Raw genomic sequence first — 18,139 nt, forward strand, 5'->3', positions numbered from 1 at the left:
CCCACAATTCCCCCAGCATGGGCCACAAAGCGATATTTTGGTCTCATCCGATTATGGTAGACTTAATTCTTTCCTTCTAGGAAGGTTTTATTGTTGTAACTCTAATATAAATGTCAGCTTTATGGACATATTTCTAGGGTTGCACCACTTGCTGTTTTTTTTTTTAGCTGATCATCGATCTTTAAAAAGCCTGACCTGCTGATTCAGATGCTCATTTTTTGACTGAAAAATCGCTAAATAAAGCGACCAAATTGCTAACTTGGCCACACTGGGGTGACTACTGTTAACCTGTTGTGCGGGTCAGTCGCCCTCTCACGGCGGAGCAAAAGCGGGCAGTGGCTGATTTTCAGACCCTTACCCAGGTAGATAAAATTCATGGAGAAGATCGGTTTCTCATGTGAGTATCGGCCAATCATCGATCTATCGGGTGGATTTATGGGTCCACTCCTACATATTAAAATTTTTGGAGGATGGATTGACAAAGTTGGGATATAATTTAATACCTTAACTCTGCAAAACTTCTGATAACTTTCTTGATAAACTGTCTAGTAAATTCCCTGATCTTCCCAGAACAGCTGATTCTGTGATTAAGTCGGTGAACTCAATACCAATTAAGTACTTTTTAAGGCAACTGGCTGTATGGAATTTTATTGTGAGGCATCGAGGTAAACTACCCAGTACTTTTCAAAACTTTATTTGCCAAGAAATTTGGAGATTGTGTTTTCCTTACTTTCCACGTTCTTTTTGTGCTCTACTTAGTCTTGGTCTAAAAGAGAAAAATCTCTTGAGGAAATATTAAAGTTTGTGGTTTTAATGTGGAAAAAAATGCAAAAAACTTCAAGAGGCACAGATACTTTTGCAAATGCGCTGTAGTTTTAGTTTAAAAAATAAAAATTAAAAATGAACACACAAATTAGTCGCTGAATGTCAGTAGAGATCATCCCTTAATGAACACGTCTTGTATGCAGGTCACACTTTAAGAACATGCCAGACAGCCACTAAGCCTCTTAAACACAATTATTCAAACACTTACCACATAATGCTTCAGTTAGATGTTTTTCATACCACCCAATATTTCCAAAGGTGAGTATTTTTTGCTGCATTGTTTTGTCACAGCACACTCATGCAGTCTTTTACAAACTGTAAATCCGAACAGGGATTTTACCCCTACTTTTGTAGCGGCTATGTTGTTAAAAAAGAAAAGAAAGAAATACAGAAAAAAAATAGAATGAAGATAAGGAACTAAAGGTAGAGGACACACAGAAAAAAAAAAACAGCCCATGCAGGAAGAACAAGAGGAGAGGAAAAGAAATACGAACTCAAAGGACAGCGCCTTTACGTCCATAGTTCGGGTTCTGGAACTGATTGATTGGACTCTTGTAAATTGGGTTTTCTTGCTACAGGTGGAGAATGAGGACAGAGGAGAGTTCACGAGGAACATCAGAACAGTAGAGAGGAATAAATAAGAAGCATACAGGGAGAAGAACAGGGTCAGGTGAGAGCAGAGGACGGAGGACAACGCAGCGCTCCACCTACGTCTGTCTGAGAGAGAGATGATTTTAACATTCAGTTTAACTTAAGAGTTACATGCAGAAAAAAACAACTAATCTGATGACATACTCAAATGACAAAGTTTTCTTGCCACTCATATAACTCCTACAGAATAACTGATCTGCTCTTGATGAATCCACCAGGCCAGTAGCAAGAACGGTAGAACTGACTGGAAGATCCTGACCTCCACCGTTCTCTGTATGCTAACGCTACATCGCCGTCCTTTGACATCTGCCAACTTCACCTTTAGATGGTGACTATATTGCAGGGTGAATACCTTTGTAAAAACATAAAATAAAATTAAAATTGTAATAATAAATAAAATGTCTGTTTCCTGGAATAATTTGCATTGAAATGAATTGTGAGAACTGGATAACTGGGAAGAAAACAAAATTAATTTGTTAGTTTTTTCATTTGTTTAAGCTTTCCTTAAATCCCTTAAATCCTTAGCACAATCAAACAATGATTATGCTGTAAATTCTTTGTAGGTGTCAGAGGTGGGATTTCATCTTGCTGCTATTTTGTTTCTAGGTGCATCCTAACTGCATTTAGAATACATTTCAGACAGTCAGGTTGTGGGAATGAATACATTTGTAATTTGTCAAGAGAGGACATAATCAGCTGCTTTTGCTACATTATTTTCCTTGTTTTTCTAAAGGGGGAACTTAAATACAAGTATTGTCACTTAAATAAAATTAAAACCACACTTTTTGCCAAAAGAGTGTTTTTCTTCTTTTTTTTTTTTTTTTTGCCTAAATCATCTTTTGGCAAAAAACAGAAGAGGTGGTGATTTTTTTGGACAAAATCACTTTTTGTATAAAATGACTTAGGCCATTATTTTAGGAAGGTGACGATACAATATCAAATTTGTCATGTTAATCTGAATTCAAATCAACTGTGATACAACCCTGCCACTAGGTGGCAGAGTATGACTTCATGTGGTCCTGAGTAAATTCCTGCTTTGCCTCCTGTTGATCTTGGCTGCCATTGTGACATGAGGGAGGAAGCGGGGCGGGAAGAAGGCTTGGCCCCTCCCTGGAAAATTTTTTGCTATGCACAGAGCACATAGCATTCCCAAAAAAGTCCACACTGACTCCCAACATTTTTCCTTCTTCGGTCGAGCCCTGTTCAAAAGCAACAAATTCAATCCGTCTTCACAGCTGCCAGAGCGCTCAGAGCAGGAGCGAGGGCGCTGTAATGATATAAACATGGCAGTAAATCCCATCTGCTGCTAAGAACAACTGATTACCTTCCCTGTGAAGGAACAGAGCAACACAGAGGGCCGAGCTGCACCTGTTTTCCACATCTGACTAGCCTCTGCTAAAACACTGGCCAAAAACGTTGGCGGAATTTCCAGACACCCACCGTATCCCACTTGGCGTTCATCTTCTCCTTCTCGAACTTGGCGAACTCCCTCCTGTCGTGGATAATCATCAGGAGCTTCCAGATGAGCAGCAGCGCCAAGCCGATCAGGACGATGCCGGCAACCACACCCGCGACGATCGGGATGAGGTCCGGGCCCTTGGGGCAGTCTGGAACGGGGCAGCAGAGTTAGGATCGCCAAACATGTCCGGCTAGGAAAACCTCTGTAATCGCTATGGGGGCTGGGGTCTGTGCTCACCCGGCTTATCCAACACGTAGACCACCTTCTCCGAGCTGTTGGTGACGGTGTACACGTAGTAGATCCAGCAGTCGTTGGCGTCCTTCTCCTTGCAGTGCGTGAGGGGGTAGGATTTGTCGGTGGGCTGGGGAAACTTGTCTTTGGTGTCCACTTTACGCATGGTGAAGTAATTGCATTCCTCCTCACACACATCTTTCTTCACCCCGGTATGAAACATCCGGCACTCCACGCAATCTCTGAAGAAAACCGTATTAATAATAGTAAAAACATGTTAAAAACTGATTGTTACAGAGTCTTTCTGGGAAGGGAAGGCAAACTGCTAAGATTAAAATCTCCTTTGATGACAACCTTTATTGTGGCTTTGCAAACAAGGTGTAGCTAAATCATATCTGCCGTTATAGCTAATGTTTCCGTTCCCCTCACTGTCCTCCGCAGAGCCCCCTCTACTCTACATTCTAAATTCCTTCTCTATGTATTTCAACTCAGCAAATTCCTTTGTAAAAGCTTTGTGCTTTAAAGTACAGATGCGCCCGTCCAATATTAATATCTGTATTGGTCCTGATATTGAAAAGAACAGTGGACTGGTGCATCCCTACTTTTAAGACGAAATTCTGCCAGACCAAAAACAGAATTCAGTGTTCTTCACTTTGTGGATGGATTCAGTTGTGAACATAGAAACTTAAAGGAGGTTTTTATTCCACACAAAGTCATTCCTTACTTGTGTTCAGCACAGGCTGAAGGACAGGTGGGACACGTTTCGCACTTTGGGCCCTGGAATTTGGGATCGTCGCACTTGCAGATGCCGCATTCGCAGCGTCCCCTGCCGTTGCAGATCTGCTTGTTGCTGGCCAAACACGTGCTCTCGTCCAGGGAACAGTCGCAGGCAGTTCCGTTCCACATGGGGTCACAGATGCACTTCCTGCACTCGCAGCGCCCGTGTCCTGAACAGCAGAGAGAAAGGAGGGGAGAACGACGGAGCTCGTCTCAGCATGATGTATTATGGTCATATTTCTTACAGCACAATTAACGTCTGAGGTTCACGAATTAGAATTTTTAATTCCATTTCCAGTTCATGATAGTTTCAGACATTTTTCACTTCTCTTTAAGAACCTGAATTTGAAGAGAACGGAACTCGAAAGGTTTTTTTTTTCTAAACTTCCTGCAATGAGCCGTTATTATTTAACTATATTTAGGATCAGAGGCAAAGTCCTACAGAGACTTCATAAAGGAAGCTGCTGTAAAACTAGATTTTAGAATTTTAAATGAAAGACATTTTAAACCAGAGTTGTCCAAAGCAGTAATGGGTGATATGGACTTAAAAGTTTTGTTACAATATTTTGTGGTATTACTGTGATAACGATAAAAGTTACACCAACAAAACAGAAAACACCCAACCTGAATAAGTTGTGTATATGAGATTCTTTAATTGTTTTCTTCAAGAAAATATTATTTGTTTATTTTATTTCAGAGCAGGTAAAACTAAAGCCAAAAAGTCATTCTTTTTATAACTTGGGGAAACTAATTGTGGCCATTAAGTATTTCCATAATCGATTTTGGTTCATGTGGACAGAGTTTAGACATGCAAGTTGTAACCTAAAATATCATATAATGTTATACTAATATTACTAACATCTAAAGCTGAATACTGGGATGGTGAGTCAACGTCTGCATCAAACTATTAGAAAAGAACAAAACTAATATTTTTGGTCATCTTTCGGTTCTTTTTCTGGTTAACTTTCAGTCAAGTTTCCAGGTTTCATGTGTTGCGCTCACTCACACGAAAATAACTTGGCGTGACTCTTAAGATCACGAACGACATCCTCTCCCCTCCACAGACTCACCTCCACAGAGCTTGTTTCCAGAGCGGTCGCAGTTGAAGTTGTCGCACTCGCAGAACTGCCCACTGTACCTCTCCTCCGGGTTCTCCCTGGCCTTGCACTCGCAGGTGCCGCACACGCATTCCCCGTTGTTGCTGCAGATGTCCGTGCCGTTGTCCTTGCGGCAGGTCCGGTCCATGTCCTCCGTGGACACTTCGTTGCTGCTGCACTCGCACTCCCTGCCCACGCGGCCCTCTTTGCACCTGAAGCAGAGGGTTAAGGGTCGCCAAGCGAATGGGGTTTCTTTAGATAACCGGAAGGGCAGTAATGACAAAACAAAACAAAAAAAAAGAGGTGTTGGAGGGATTCGTACCTGCAGGCTCCACACTCGTAGGTCCCGTTCCCGCTGCTGCAGACCTGGCTGTTGTTGACGGCTTCGCTGTGGCAGTCGCACTCGCAGATGAAGTGGAGGATAATCTCCACCTCCTCTGTGAATCCCAGGGGCTTTATCTTGATAATTTCAGGACTGGTATTGTTTGGACAACCTTTAGAGGTGATGCTGATGTTAAAGTGGACCTGAGGGAACACAGGAGAAACGCTTATTCACTGATGTCAGACAAGCTGCTGGTGCCACTAGAAATCTTAACTGACGTGCTTGGGAAATCTTAATTAATCTTTTTCTTGAAAGGGCTGCAGTTTAATGCCTAAAAACAGCCTTTAAAAAGCTGAAAAACCTTTATTTAACCAGCCAAGTTGAATAAATTCTCATTTTCAACAACTTGTTCAGAAAACATTAATGCGTCATACAACAGAAAATAGATTTAAAAAATAAATAAATATCATAAAACAAATGTTGTAAATGCTTTGAAAAGGATAAAAAGGTATGAGATTGAAAAAAAATTCTAAAATAAAACCACTATAAGCAAACGACAGTATAATGAAGTATCTCGAATAAGATCAAGAAGAAAATTAACTAATCCAACCAGAAAATGTTTCAGAAAATGTTCAATAGGATTTTTAGTCCTGTGTAGCATTTTCTGCTTTACGCTGCTCTAAAGATAAAATGGAAAATTGTTAGTGGTGGGCAGAAGTTCTTAGGCCGAATTTTTATTTTTTGCTTGAGAAGTCGCAAACTATAGCATATTAACAATACACAGAATAAATATTTAGACAGTAAAAACAATGGCGCTTTCCTTCCAAAAACTTTGATATATAAAACAATAGCCATTCCTATGTTGAGCATAATTTGTATTCCAATCTTCATTGTTTGTCAGGCCTATAATTAATTTGCCTCCTTAGCAACTTCCTTTGCTTTTGCTTTATTGTTATACAAAAATGCAGGGTTTCCCTCAGTGTATTATAAGCCTTTGTTTTTAGACAAATAAAAAAAAATAAAAGCCGCTTAATTTTTTTTTAATATCCTGGACTGCAAGCTTCTCTGTTGCGCTGAGCGTTTCACTGGCGGAGCAGAATTATTCCTAAAAGATGGGTTTATAGTTTATGCTTTTAATAGGTCACAAAGCCAAAGCACGCACCAATCGCACTGCTGGCGCCTTTGCATGTTGCCTCACGCACTGCTGCTGCTTGATGTCTGAAGTTTACCTTATACTTACTTTACATCATACAGTTTTAGAGAGGAGTGTTACCAGAACCATTTCTTCCAAGGATGCCTTCTTGATGGCACTTTATTGAACATAGCTCACATCCAAATCTAGCAATATTACAAGTTGCTTACACCCCAAACTCTTCCACTGCATATTAACACACTTTCTCACAATGTTTAAATTTATTTTTTTTTAAAAACAAAAAAAGCGGTTGTTTTTTAAGCTTGCTTCTGATGAGATTTCAGCTTCATTTTGATTTTCATTGTTTTTTTGAAGCCCTTATTTTCTTATTGCTTGCACTGATTGCTATCAATCTATTACTGCAGCATGCATGTTCAACATTGTAGAATGAATCTTTTTCTAATCAAATGACAATGCCTCCCTTGTCCAATGAAAGACTATATGATATCTGTAACATAAAAACATCATCTTCCACATCCCACCTCATCTCCAATGGAGATATTGGAGCACTTCCTTCCATTTTCGCCCTTATTGATTACTCCGTTCTTACAGCGAGACGTGTACTCGATTGTTACATTGTTGGAAACTTTGGTGTTCTCCAGAATCACTTCGGAGGAAAGAGCCTGGCAAAAAACAACAACACAAAAGATAAGACAACATAGCTTATTCACTGGAATGCCATCTGGAAGCCCGGTTCAGACAGCAGAGAATAAACAAAGCATTAGCTGCAGATTAAGAAGGAATGCTGGCACAACTTAACTTGGAATGCTGCACAAGGTTCCCGTCGCTCGTTTGAGCAAATGATAATGTGATCAGTTCGACTGGATTTGAGTTGTACTTAAAATCCTGAAGAATGTACTTACATTGTAAGCATCTATGATGAGGTTGATGACGTTGCTCGAGTTGGCAGACAGAGTGCCTACTGCAGACTTTGGTATCAGATTTTTCAGTTCCTGCAGAGTTAAAGAGGAAATACCAAGAACAACATTTAACAAAAAACTCTTGTGCTCTTGTCCTTAAAACCAACCAAGGCTGAAATGATTAACATTCATTGATGATTGAAATAACTGTCAACCAATTTAGTAATCAATTAATTGTTAACTGGAGTATAGAGGACCAAAAAAAGGCCAATTGCTGAAAGAACAAAACAGTCAGAGCAGTAATTAAACCAAAACTGTACAAATATGTACATATTCTACCAAAAACTCTTCAAATGGCATTTTTAGCTTCACCTGGTTTGAGTTCTGTAAGAAAAAGCTCCTCAATAAAGCATCTATTGTTACCCATCATAAATGGGTAACAAAAGTGTTTATAAAAATAGGCCATTTATAAAACCAAAAAAAAAAATCAACAGATTAGTAGACAGTACTTTAGTACTTTAGCTGCAGATGTATCTTCAGCTACAAATGTTCAAGAATACACTAATTGAATGCTATGTCATTGCATTTTTGGAAAACAATTTTTATTTTCTTATTCGAAAAAGTAACTATAGTATTGTATAAAAAAGCACAAGTGGTTAAATAAAAAATCTGTGGAATTTGTCAATTTTCTTTATCCAATTAATCGTCAGAATAATCAACAGAGCAATCGATTGCAAAAATCTCTAGGTATTTTTGCAGATGAATGTACTGAAACTGTGCATTGTTGCCAACTTATGGCAGAAGTTTGAGGCTAAAATTTCATTATGATTACAACATAAGCTTAAGAGGAGAAAAAAAGGCTAATGTGTGCTAACCTGGTAAACGGGCTGGAACTCTTCTGTGACGGCAAAAATAGTCTGAATGTTGTTGTCACTCAGCTTCTGAACCAGGTGAGCGATCGAGGGGTAGTCCTGAAAAGACAAAAGAGAGAGTAGGTTACCTTCACGTCACAGGAAGCCTTCGATACTGCCAGAACAGCCAAAACAGCAGACATTCCCTACATAGTAGTGGCTCATGGTGTAGATGTTGTTCTCTAGGTGGCATTTCCCGTCGTTGGGCAGCACAATGCCACCCAGCTTGCCGTCGCCAGCAAAGTGGAATCCGGCGTCAGTGGAAAACACCAGTAGGCGGGTTACGTTCCTCCAGCCGATCTGTTCCTGTAGAAAAAATGAACAGAAATACCAATCTGCAATCACCTCAAATCTCTGGAAACAGAGTTGTAAACGAGCAGCTTAAAAAGAAACATATGAGGGCTTGAGTCGCATCCAAAAATTGAAGACTCATAAAATATCTCCACCCATTTAAACGTTACTAGATACATCTGGTGAGGTGAAGCTGCTAGAAAGCGGTACAAACGGTGGGAAAATTACCCTCACAACCTGAACCTCATGTTGATGTCAGCGATGTCAGTGGCTTACCCCACACACGGCCACTTGCATGATGGCGTCGAAGCCGCCCTCGGGGGAGTCCAGGTTCCCCGAGATCTGCTGCTCCCCCACCAGTCTGTTGAAAGTGGCGCCATTGTTGGTCAGCGGCAGCACGTTCTTGTAGCTGAACGGGCTGGTGCAGTTCTGGTCGCCTGTGCATGGATTCAGCAGCTTGGCTGGAGTGGTGCTGATGTAAGGCATGACTGTCTTCTCCACAAAGGAGCCAAAACCTATGAAGAAAAAATAAATAAATCAGAGTTAAACTACAAGTAAAACACATGTATCTGTGTTTTGGTGAAATTATAATGCTCTAAAACTGCATCCAGACGGTGAGCCTATTTCTATTCATTTGTGAATATTTTGCATCAGTGAGCTGCGTTTCCATTACAAATGCGCATAAAACTTATAATACTGCGATAAACAACACTATTGTTTATTGCAATAAATTCCTGTCAGTATTCCGGTAATATCGGGAAATAAAATAATTTTTTAAAATGACATTGCGGTGTTTCCATTAAATATGATTGAAAACCACTCATGAATAAACTTATTCATGAAATATGCTGCGCCATCCTCCTCCAACTACTTCCTGTCATCATCATCTTTGTGGTTTGTGCCACTGGCAATATGTTTTAAATCTGTGTCTGTGCTCTCTTTACACACTCTCTGCTGCTGCATCTCTATATGCTGCTCTAAAATGCTGGGTCTGTGCATAATTTAAAGTAACACTGGACAGTGAACTCCATTTGAAAAGTCTCACTATACATTTAAGTATATGTTTGTTGCTGTGTTTGGTTCCCACTGTTCTGTCTGCGTTCCTTGTCTTAAAGTAAAAAAAAAAAAAAAAACTGACTTTGGATTTTCTTTTGACACTATCTCTTTCAATCCGGTGACCTTTGAACAGATAAAAATGGAAAGGCAAAGAAATTTAATGAATTTCTTTGCCTTAATTTAATAAAAACCAGTTGTTTTTTGCAAAATGGCATGTTCCCACTAAGTGAATTTAGTTTTGAAATGTCAACTTAAGCAATTATATGGTCAATGGAAAGGCAGCCGGTGTGAACTCTTTGAAGTATCAGCAAGGTGTTAATAAAAGCTGTAAATGGGTAATCATCTTTATTCTTAAAAATAAACTGTAGACAGGTACAGATAGGTACAATAAGCAATTAAATCAATTAATCGCAAGATAAATTCAAATGAGTTTGATAATTTCCGTTCAAATGATTGTTTTTCTCTTTCTACCAAAGACTGTATGACAAACAGCTTCAGTCTGGCGATTGGGTCTCAATTAGCCTCTGTTTCAGGTGCAAATTTGCTTAGAGAGATTTAAGTGTACATTTTATTTGTTGTTTTGGTTGTTTTATTTATTTACTTTAAAGATTCAAAATGTCATTGAGGTCCAGTATTAATGTTCGTTAGAAATGAAAGTTTACTGGTCTTTGAGAGGATGTACTTGCATTACTATGTCTTAACCATTATATTTCTTGACTATAGTCTCAAAATGACAATATTATCGTTTATTGCAATAAATTCCTGGACAATTTACTGACCTGTTTGTTGTGACAGGTCTAACTGTAGCCACTTGTAATTCAAGTGTGCTATGATTTTGTACGCATTTAAAATTATTTGTGGGGATTTTGGTGAAAAATCCCCACAACCTTTTAGCAGACTATTTTTTCCTGCCTAATACAAGGAGTTCTATTCTTGAAAATGTCTCTGACTCTGTTTTACATGACTATAAATAAATATTTCTAGCCTCTCCCCAAAATAAGTGCATAATGTCTTAGCTACATGAGGTCAAACTGTGTCAGTATGGAGAAATGCTTGTTGAACCAATTTCAAAAGCAGAATCTGGCTATTGTATAGATTTAGAACAAGAGCCATTCATAAACTTAAGTTTGCTGAGGAATAAATGGGTTAAATCCCCCCGTTTATTACCACTTAAAATGAATTTTATACAAACTTGTCAGTAGTTGAGTCAATAATGAAATAAAATGTGAAAACAGATATGAAAAACAGACTGTTGACAGAATTTCTGTAGTCTGTTTCAGATCAGATTGTAAAGCTTTCTAATGAGAGGGCAGAGAAGCTAAATGCTAAAATGATGAAGGTGATACAAAAAGAAAAGTCATACTTTGTAAAGCTCTGAGGTAGACAAGCAGTAAAATGTCCAAGCACAATCCATTCCCCGTTTCATAAACTATAAACAACAATAAGAGACTTGAACTAATGAGATTTCCTGACCTATCTTGAAGTCGGATGTGATCTTCGACATCTCATTCATCAGACTGGTCCCCAGGTTCTTTACGTTCTCCAGATCGTCCTTCATGGAGAAGGACAGGTCCATCAAGTAGTACAGGTCAATGGGGTAATCTTCTGCACGCTTAAACTTCAACTCAAAGGACTGCGGCTCACCTTTATATAGTTATAATGGACAAGAATTGTTAAAATTACAAAGTGACTGATATACAGAGCTGGACCAGATGTGAAGTCGATGTTGACGCACCAGATCGGAGGGTGAGGCTGACTTTTTGGGGTTGAACCTGGGTGATGTCCTCTGGTTTCAGTTCCCCTGTGGTTTTGCTGCGATCGGTCACCGGCTTGTTCTTGAGAATCTTCCGTTTCCCCAGCGGGTTCTCGATCAATGTTTCATTGCAGCCCCGTTTTATCAGAGACTGCAGCTCGTCACACCGGCTCGACACGGTCTCGCCCTGTTTCAGGAAGTCCTGAAAAGAGGCAGCACAGAGATCATTTATGACGGGATTAACATTTTGAGGTGCTTCAGTGAGGGTCCGTTGGACGGATCGACAATAAATGGAGAAATTAATAAACAGCTTGTTCATGTAGAAAAATGTATTCCTGTTCTTCTGAACCGATTGAAATTGCTCAGATCAATTTTAGTCTGCTTAAGGTTTTGTAAAATTAGGTTTTGAATATTTTTTTGATATTTTTTTATTTAAGACAAAGCCAGGCAGCTAAGATAATCTAAATCTGATCATTTAAGTTATGAACAAACCCTATTTTTGTTTAAATATTAACTGATGGAATTTGATACAATTGGAATTGTTTTAAATGAATTTTCTATTTTTTTAGACTGCTTTTCCTTTTGTCACAGCTACATAATTAAACCAGATTCTCTAAGTAAATTGGTTTCTGAATCAAACCATGACACTAAAAACCAGAATCAAATTGTAAGTCATTGAATAGCATCACATTACTTAATCATCCTTTTATTTACAATCTCACTGTTTTAATAGTTTCCTTTTAATTTTTTATTATTATTCATTTAGTTTTTTGAAATTTACTGTCCCATTTGATTTGCTTAAAATGCAAAACAATAAGCCATGCCTGTGTTGTTTCCAATCAGAAACGGGTATGAAGAATTTTGACAAAGTTGGAAGGCACATAAAAAAGACACTTATGTAAAGGAGAGCATTCTATAGAACAGAAACACGTGATTTCACCCCTGTGCATTACTCTGCAGGGAGTGTAGCTGACATCTCTGAGTTACACACCGGGTCTGTACACCAGCCACATTTGGCTCCAGCCTGGATGCACTCTCCGCAGTGTTTGGCATTTTTGTTGATGCACTCGTTCCCCTCTAGATGGAAAACAAGGAGAGTGGAGTGGAGTGGTCAGAGTCAGAGGGAGCAGCGCTACAGAGCAGCCCTGCGACAGAAACTTCATACATTTACGCATCAGTAGGTGTGAAACACTGACTGAAGGCTCAGAATATTCCATCTGATTCCAGGACGCTACAGCACAACAGCTTCTTCTACGAGTTCATTAAACTAAAGTAGCAAATGCTTCTGTTATCATGGCCATTCACTAAACAACACAATGACATCATGTGAAAAAGAAAGTTTTAGCTTCATATTAGAAAAAAATTATAAAATCAACTTTACCTTTCTGAGAGTTACAGCAGTAAAAGAGTCCTATAAATGCAATGAAGATCAGCTTCAGATCCATCTGAAAACACACAAGACAACACATTAGGGCTGAAACGATTAATCGTGATGAATCGATTTTTGAAACAATTGTCAAGTAATCAATTATTTGACAATTATTTCATCAAAAATAATTGTCAAATATTTTGAGTAAATAAAAATATTGAGAATGTGCCAATTTTTAAATCTGATTAATCGATTAATCGTCAGAATAATCAATTACTAAAATATGCACTAATTGCAGCCCTAAAAGACATGATCACAAGAAAAAGCACCTTTAGAGGTGACCGTGTTTTAGTTCCAGTTGATAAGACTATCTGCTTGAAGGTCTTAATGTTTGCATGCGCAACACCACCGAGCCGAACGAAGCCGACCGCAGCAGTGCAGACGGATCTGCTCGAGGTAACGGGCTGCAACTGTAAATGGCCTGCCTGTAATTGGAGGTCGTAAATTATCCAGAGACAGTTGCTTGGCTTCTCTCTAGCGGTCACAGAGGAACACACGGCTAATTAAATTCAGACCACTTTCGCACACAAACATGTATCCACGCAAAGAGCAGGCCGCCACTCCTCCCCAGATTTCCCCCATTACTGTAAATAGCATCGTCTCCTTGGAGTCCCACCCCTCCGCTGTCATGTTTATTGATCCCGCAGGCTTTTTGGTCGGAACCGTATCGACGCACCTTGGTCTAATCCTAATGCAGAGCTCAGGGCTAATGGATGCAGTGACTGCAGGTCCTTCCCCTGCAAGGAAAGGTTGATTTGAGACATGTACAGCCTTGCTCAGTGTCTCAAAGCACATTTAATCTTTTATTTCTTCTGTTTATTGTCTATAACCTACTAATAGTCTTCTCTTCAGCAAGAACATTTTGGTATATTGCTAATAAATACTACACAGAATGATTATTGGTTGACCAGGAGTTCGAGTTTGTCAAGAGTCATCTGTCCTGTGATCAGAACCAAAGACAATGGAAATAGAAACTCTTTGGAAATAAATATATAATCAAATTAACTCACACTTGAGATCTGAGATCATTTTTATCAAATGATACATCAACTTTCCTTGTTTAAAATAACTGTTTAAGTAGACGGGCACAAAAGGGCTTGTTTACAGGTGCAAACCAAAGCAGGAAGGCGCTCTCTTACAATGTTATCTCTGAGGTATTTGAAGACTGAAACTGTACTTGAATCACTTCCAGCTGTCCGAAAGAAGCCCTAAAATTTTAACAGTTTATGTTTTGGAGATGATTACCGTTTCCTAAACTTCACCACAGATGATTGTGGTGTTTGGAAGGTGCAAGAATAGCTTATTTGTTTCCTGGAACAAAAGGTGGATGTGGTGAAACTTTCAGGCCTATATAGGCCAGCAAAGTAGAGCGTAGATGTGAATTGAAAGGACAATGATGGATGGTTTTCAGCATTCCAGCATACATTTCTATTCAACCGTTCCAGGTCTATAATTTGTCATGCCACCTTTCACTGCAAATACAACTGCAAGTCTTTAGCTGTACTTCCTTAGTAGTTTTTCACATCTAGACTTAAATCTTTATCAAATTATGTTTGCAAAAACAACTCAGTATCAGTCAAATTGGATTTAGGGGAACAGCTTTCCAGCCTTGCCACAGATTTCCAATTGGATTTTGATCTAGATGTCGATGGCGGCCATCCTAGTTTATGAATCTTCTTTAAGCTTAATCATTCTGTCGCAGTTTTGGCTGTATGTTTAGGGTTGTGGTTCTGCTTAACCTCTGCCGCAGGCTGATGTCGTTCTCTGCCTGTTTCACAATGGGGATGTTGTGTTTCGGTTTTTTGCCACACGCAGCATTTTGCTCGTCAGTCAAAGTCCTGATTTGGTCTTATGCTGTTGCATGACTTTTTCGGGGTCTTTCAGCAGTATTCTTGCGTACAAGTGATGCGCTATTGACTAGCGCCATCAAATTATCCCACATGAACTGTGACTCATAGCAGATTTCCTCGCACGGTATCTGCAGGTTTCAGCAAATCAAATTTAAGACCTTTAAATTTGAATGAAATTTAAAACCGAATAAAACTATCAATACAATATTGGGGAATTCTGCTGTACTACAATCAAGAATATCAAAAACTGACACATCCGGAGTCTGTCTGTTACTCTTTGTCAACGGCTTTGTGTTTCTCGCATTGCATCTCTTTTCAGGCTTAAACCCTGTAGTGCCAAACTAATTTTTTTTTTTTTTTGTGCAGAATGCCTACACCTACACTAGTATGAGTTGGCAACAGAAGGGACATCATCCATCCAGCTGCCAATTTTTTCTGATTGTTTCTCTACTCATGCCCTTTAACAAATTTCTGAGTCTCACAGAACAACTGCACCGAAGCTTAAGGTCATCAGGTAACAAATTATGTCGCTTTGGTGATGCTACAACTACAGTAGCCGTGTTAATGTAATGAAAGCTGCACAACAGAAACAAAGAGAATAGGAAATATTATGACCTCGGGACACATCAGTGGTGTAAGTTTAGCTTTTATTACTCAGGATAGCAGGAGCTTAAAAAAAAATACCGCAGCTAAATAATAGCTGGAATGTGAGGCCAATATTGAGCTTGAGCGATAATCAGAAACTCATGGAGATTTATTCCACAGAGAAGCTCCTGTATTCGACACTGGATATCAAAGCATGAGGTTCAAATTAAATCCGGAAAGATAGAGATAGGAGGACAGAAGCTTTTTTGTGTTGATTTCTTTTAACTACCAGTTTCTGCTGGTCTTTTATAGGGGCTGGATTATAAAATTACATTGCCTTACACTGTTGGGAAAAGAGGTTCTGACAGTAAGTGTGAGTGGTGTTGACCAGTGCATTCCTGAATGCCTATGTGACTGTGTGTGTGTGTGTGTGTGTGTGTGTGTGTGTTCATTTAAATAGACACAGAAGAGCAGACAGCCTGTCTGCAGCCCCCCAGATTAGATCAGATGGCTTAAATCTCCAGTGCTGTGCCTGGGACTTTTGTATTAGCCTGTGTATTTCCATTTAACGTTAAAAAGAATAATAAGAAAGAAAATACATAACCAATGACTGACAATGTGACACCACTATAAAAATACAGATTTTATATAACTTGAGAACCTTCTGTTAAAACAGAGACGTAGAGAGAAAGGTTTACACACAGAGTGTGGTCCACATTAAGGAGAATAAACTACTATTTCCAGAGAGACCTCACTTCAAAATGATCAATTTCACACAGCATTCCGACAACTACAAAAACATTCAACTATTTTCTTTTCACTGTAGCTCCGGTTCTGTTTTCACTTCAGGTTTGGCATTCTGAAGGATCCATTCAGATGCAAACTAGGCCTATAAAACTCAAGCTGGGAGTCAAGTATCTTCAGGCTCACGGCATTTAGAGGAATGCTGGTTAAAAATATAAAACGTGGAGCTGGAGTCAGAGAGCTAAAGAACAGGAAAAGAGCACAATGATGCACTGTTTCTAAAGGTCATTTTCAAGTGTTACATTTGACTTACTTACAGTTAAATTTTCTTTCAACATTGGTTTTAAAAAGTTTGATGTGAATTAGGCAAATATATATAACAGTATGACAAATTAACCAGCAAATTTACTCAATAAGAGTCTATGTGATAAACTCTAAACTCCACAAAAGCACCACAAAAGGTCCAACTTAGCAAATATAAAATAAATATGGACAAAATTATTGTGAATGAATAAACAATATGAGTGGGTTATTTTGGCAATGACAACAATTATTGTAATTTTTGTGTTTTTATCAAAGCAATTAGATCTTTCCTACATGTAGTGATTTAAATATACAACTCTTCTCTGTGACTACAAAGAATCACTTATACTAACAGTGTTTCTTGTGCTTTTGTCATCTTAAAATAGGATTAAAAAAGGTTTTTGTTTGTTTTAATTTAACACAACTGATTCTATGTCTGAATCCATTTGGATCACCTTATCAAATTTCTGTTTCATATCTGTTTTTTTTTTTGGATGTGTATTCAGATTATTGTCTACAACAGCAGAATTTCTCCCTGGAATTAATAAAGTATTCTGACTCTGATTTTAGTTTATCATATCAAGAGAGTCTCATACCAAGCAACGTGAAGATGCTAGATCAAAATAAATAATAAAGAAAACTATTTATATTGACCGACAATAAACAGCGTTTCTGCCAGTGTAGTATAAGCTTGGAGGGCCACCAGGCTTAACTTGCCTCCAAATTTTGTAACTTTTAAGATTCTTCAACATAAAAACGGAATGAGCCACTGGTGGACTGCACTAGTGCCTCTACCTGGAATTAGCAGGTTTTCCAGGGGAAATCCTAAGTAAACCATTAAATTTACATAACTCTAAATAGGAACATAAACAAAAACACTTATAATACTCAAGTGTATTAATTTCTTGTACACAGAACAGTTGTGTAAACTTGATTATCACTCTTATGTTGCTTAATCTGTCCAAATCTAAATAATAATACAGTCTGAAGCTCCCAAAAAATAATATATATATAGCCCACCCTAGAGTTTCTGACTGGTTCATGTTGATGAAACCACAAAATGGAGTGAGTTAGTAGGCATCTTTAGCCTCGCCGTCTTTTTTTCCAGTAGATTCCCACGAAGGAAGAGCAGTCTTCTCTGAGGCTACCCAGATTCCCAACCCTCCCACTTGGTCTCACAGACTAATGTCAGTGACCCCGTGGAAAACAACAATTTCCAAACCAAGCTAAAAAAACAAACAAAACAACAACAAAAAAACGCTTCAGTACAGACAAGGTTTGGGGCTATAAACTTAAAAAATACTGGTAAAGAGATAAAGAAAAAACAAGCAGCCCCAATTTTTATAATATGTTGGAAAAAAAAAAAAAAGCTCCCCTGCTCATCCAAAACACCCGCAGCTGAATGTCAATGTGACTAAATGAAAAAAACCTACACAGTTTAGAAACCGAACACGTCATTTTGAAAGAGCATCCGATTGCCAAGAATACCGCACACTCTTCCATCATCCAGTAATACTCAGATTTATGAGTGTTGAAATCTACAAACAACTTAAATATTCATGAACCAAAAGATTTAACAAAAAACAAATGTGTGGAAGTGAGAGGGAGGGGTCCAGCAGACCAACCAGAAAACTCCAATGTAGAAGAAACCTGGGAGAACCAGACGACATAGAAGTTACAGACAGCTCCTTTAGTAGAGCGAGGGCAGCTCAGCACTGGCTGTTAAAAGTTTATTTAGCTGTCCTTGTCATTCTTCCACCGAGATAGCAACACATACACACGCACACGCACGCACGCACGCAC

General features: G+C 38.8%; 1 protein-coding gene across 2 annotated transcripts in view; it reads right to left on the minus strand.

Moving 5' to 3' along the window:
- itgb1a (integrin, beta 1a) overlaps window positions 1-18,139 on the minus strand; it is a 31,483-nt gene that overhangs the window by 1,463 nt on the left and 11,881 nt on the right. Inside the window, exons 2-16 of one of the 2 annotated variants that reach the window (XM_008438263.2) lie at window positions 12,807-12,870; window positions 12,417-12,502; window positions 11,408-11,627; window positions 11,146-11,316; window positions 8,893-9,131; window positions 8,476-8,631; window positions 8,290-8,385; window positions 7,418-7,507; window positions 7,037-7,177; window positions 5,363-5,565; window positions 5,014-5,252; window positions 3,891-4,113; window positions 3,173-3,408; window positions 2,917-3,083; window positions 1,320-1,397 (exon numbers count right to left, since the gene is read on the minus strand). In XM_008438263.2, coding sequence (XP_008436485.1) covers window positions 1,320-1,397; window positions 2,917-3,083; window positions 3,173-3,408; window positions 3,891-4,113; window positions 5,014-5,252; window positions 5,363-5,565; window positions 7,037-7,177; window positions 7,418-7,507; window positions 8,290-8,385; window positions 8,476-8,631; window positions 8,893-9,131; window positions 11,146-11,316; window positions 11,408-11,627; window positions 12,417-12,502; window positions 12,807-12,870 — 2,409 coding nt within the window. The remainder of the gene's footprint in view (window positions 1-1,319; window positions 1,398-2,916; window positions 3,084-3,172; window positions 3,409-3,890; window positions 4,114-5,013; window positions 5,253-5,362; window positions 5,566-7,036; window positions 7,178-7,417; window positions 7,508-8,289; window positions 8,386-8,475; window positions 8,632-8,892; window positions 9,132-11,145; window positions 11,317-11,407; window positions 11,628-12,416; window positions 12,503-12,806; window positions 12,871-18,139) is intronic. The other variant, XM_008438264.2, reaches the window with a different exon arrangement.

Source organism: Poecilia reticulata, linkage group LG20, assembly GCF_000633615.1.
Source record: "Poecilia reticulata strain Guanapo linkage group LG20, Guppy_female_1.0+MT, whole genome shotgun sequence".
In the NCBI taxonomy this organism is placed as follows: domain Eukaryota; kingdom Metazoa; phylum Chordata; class Actinopteri; order Cyprinodontiformes; family Poeciliidae; genus Poecilia; species Poecilia reticulata.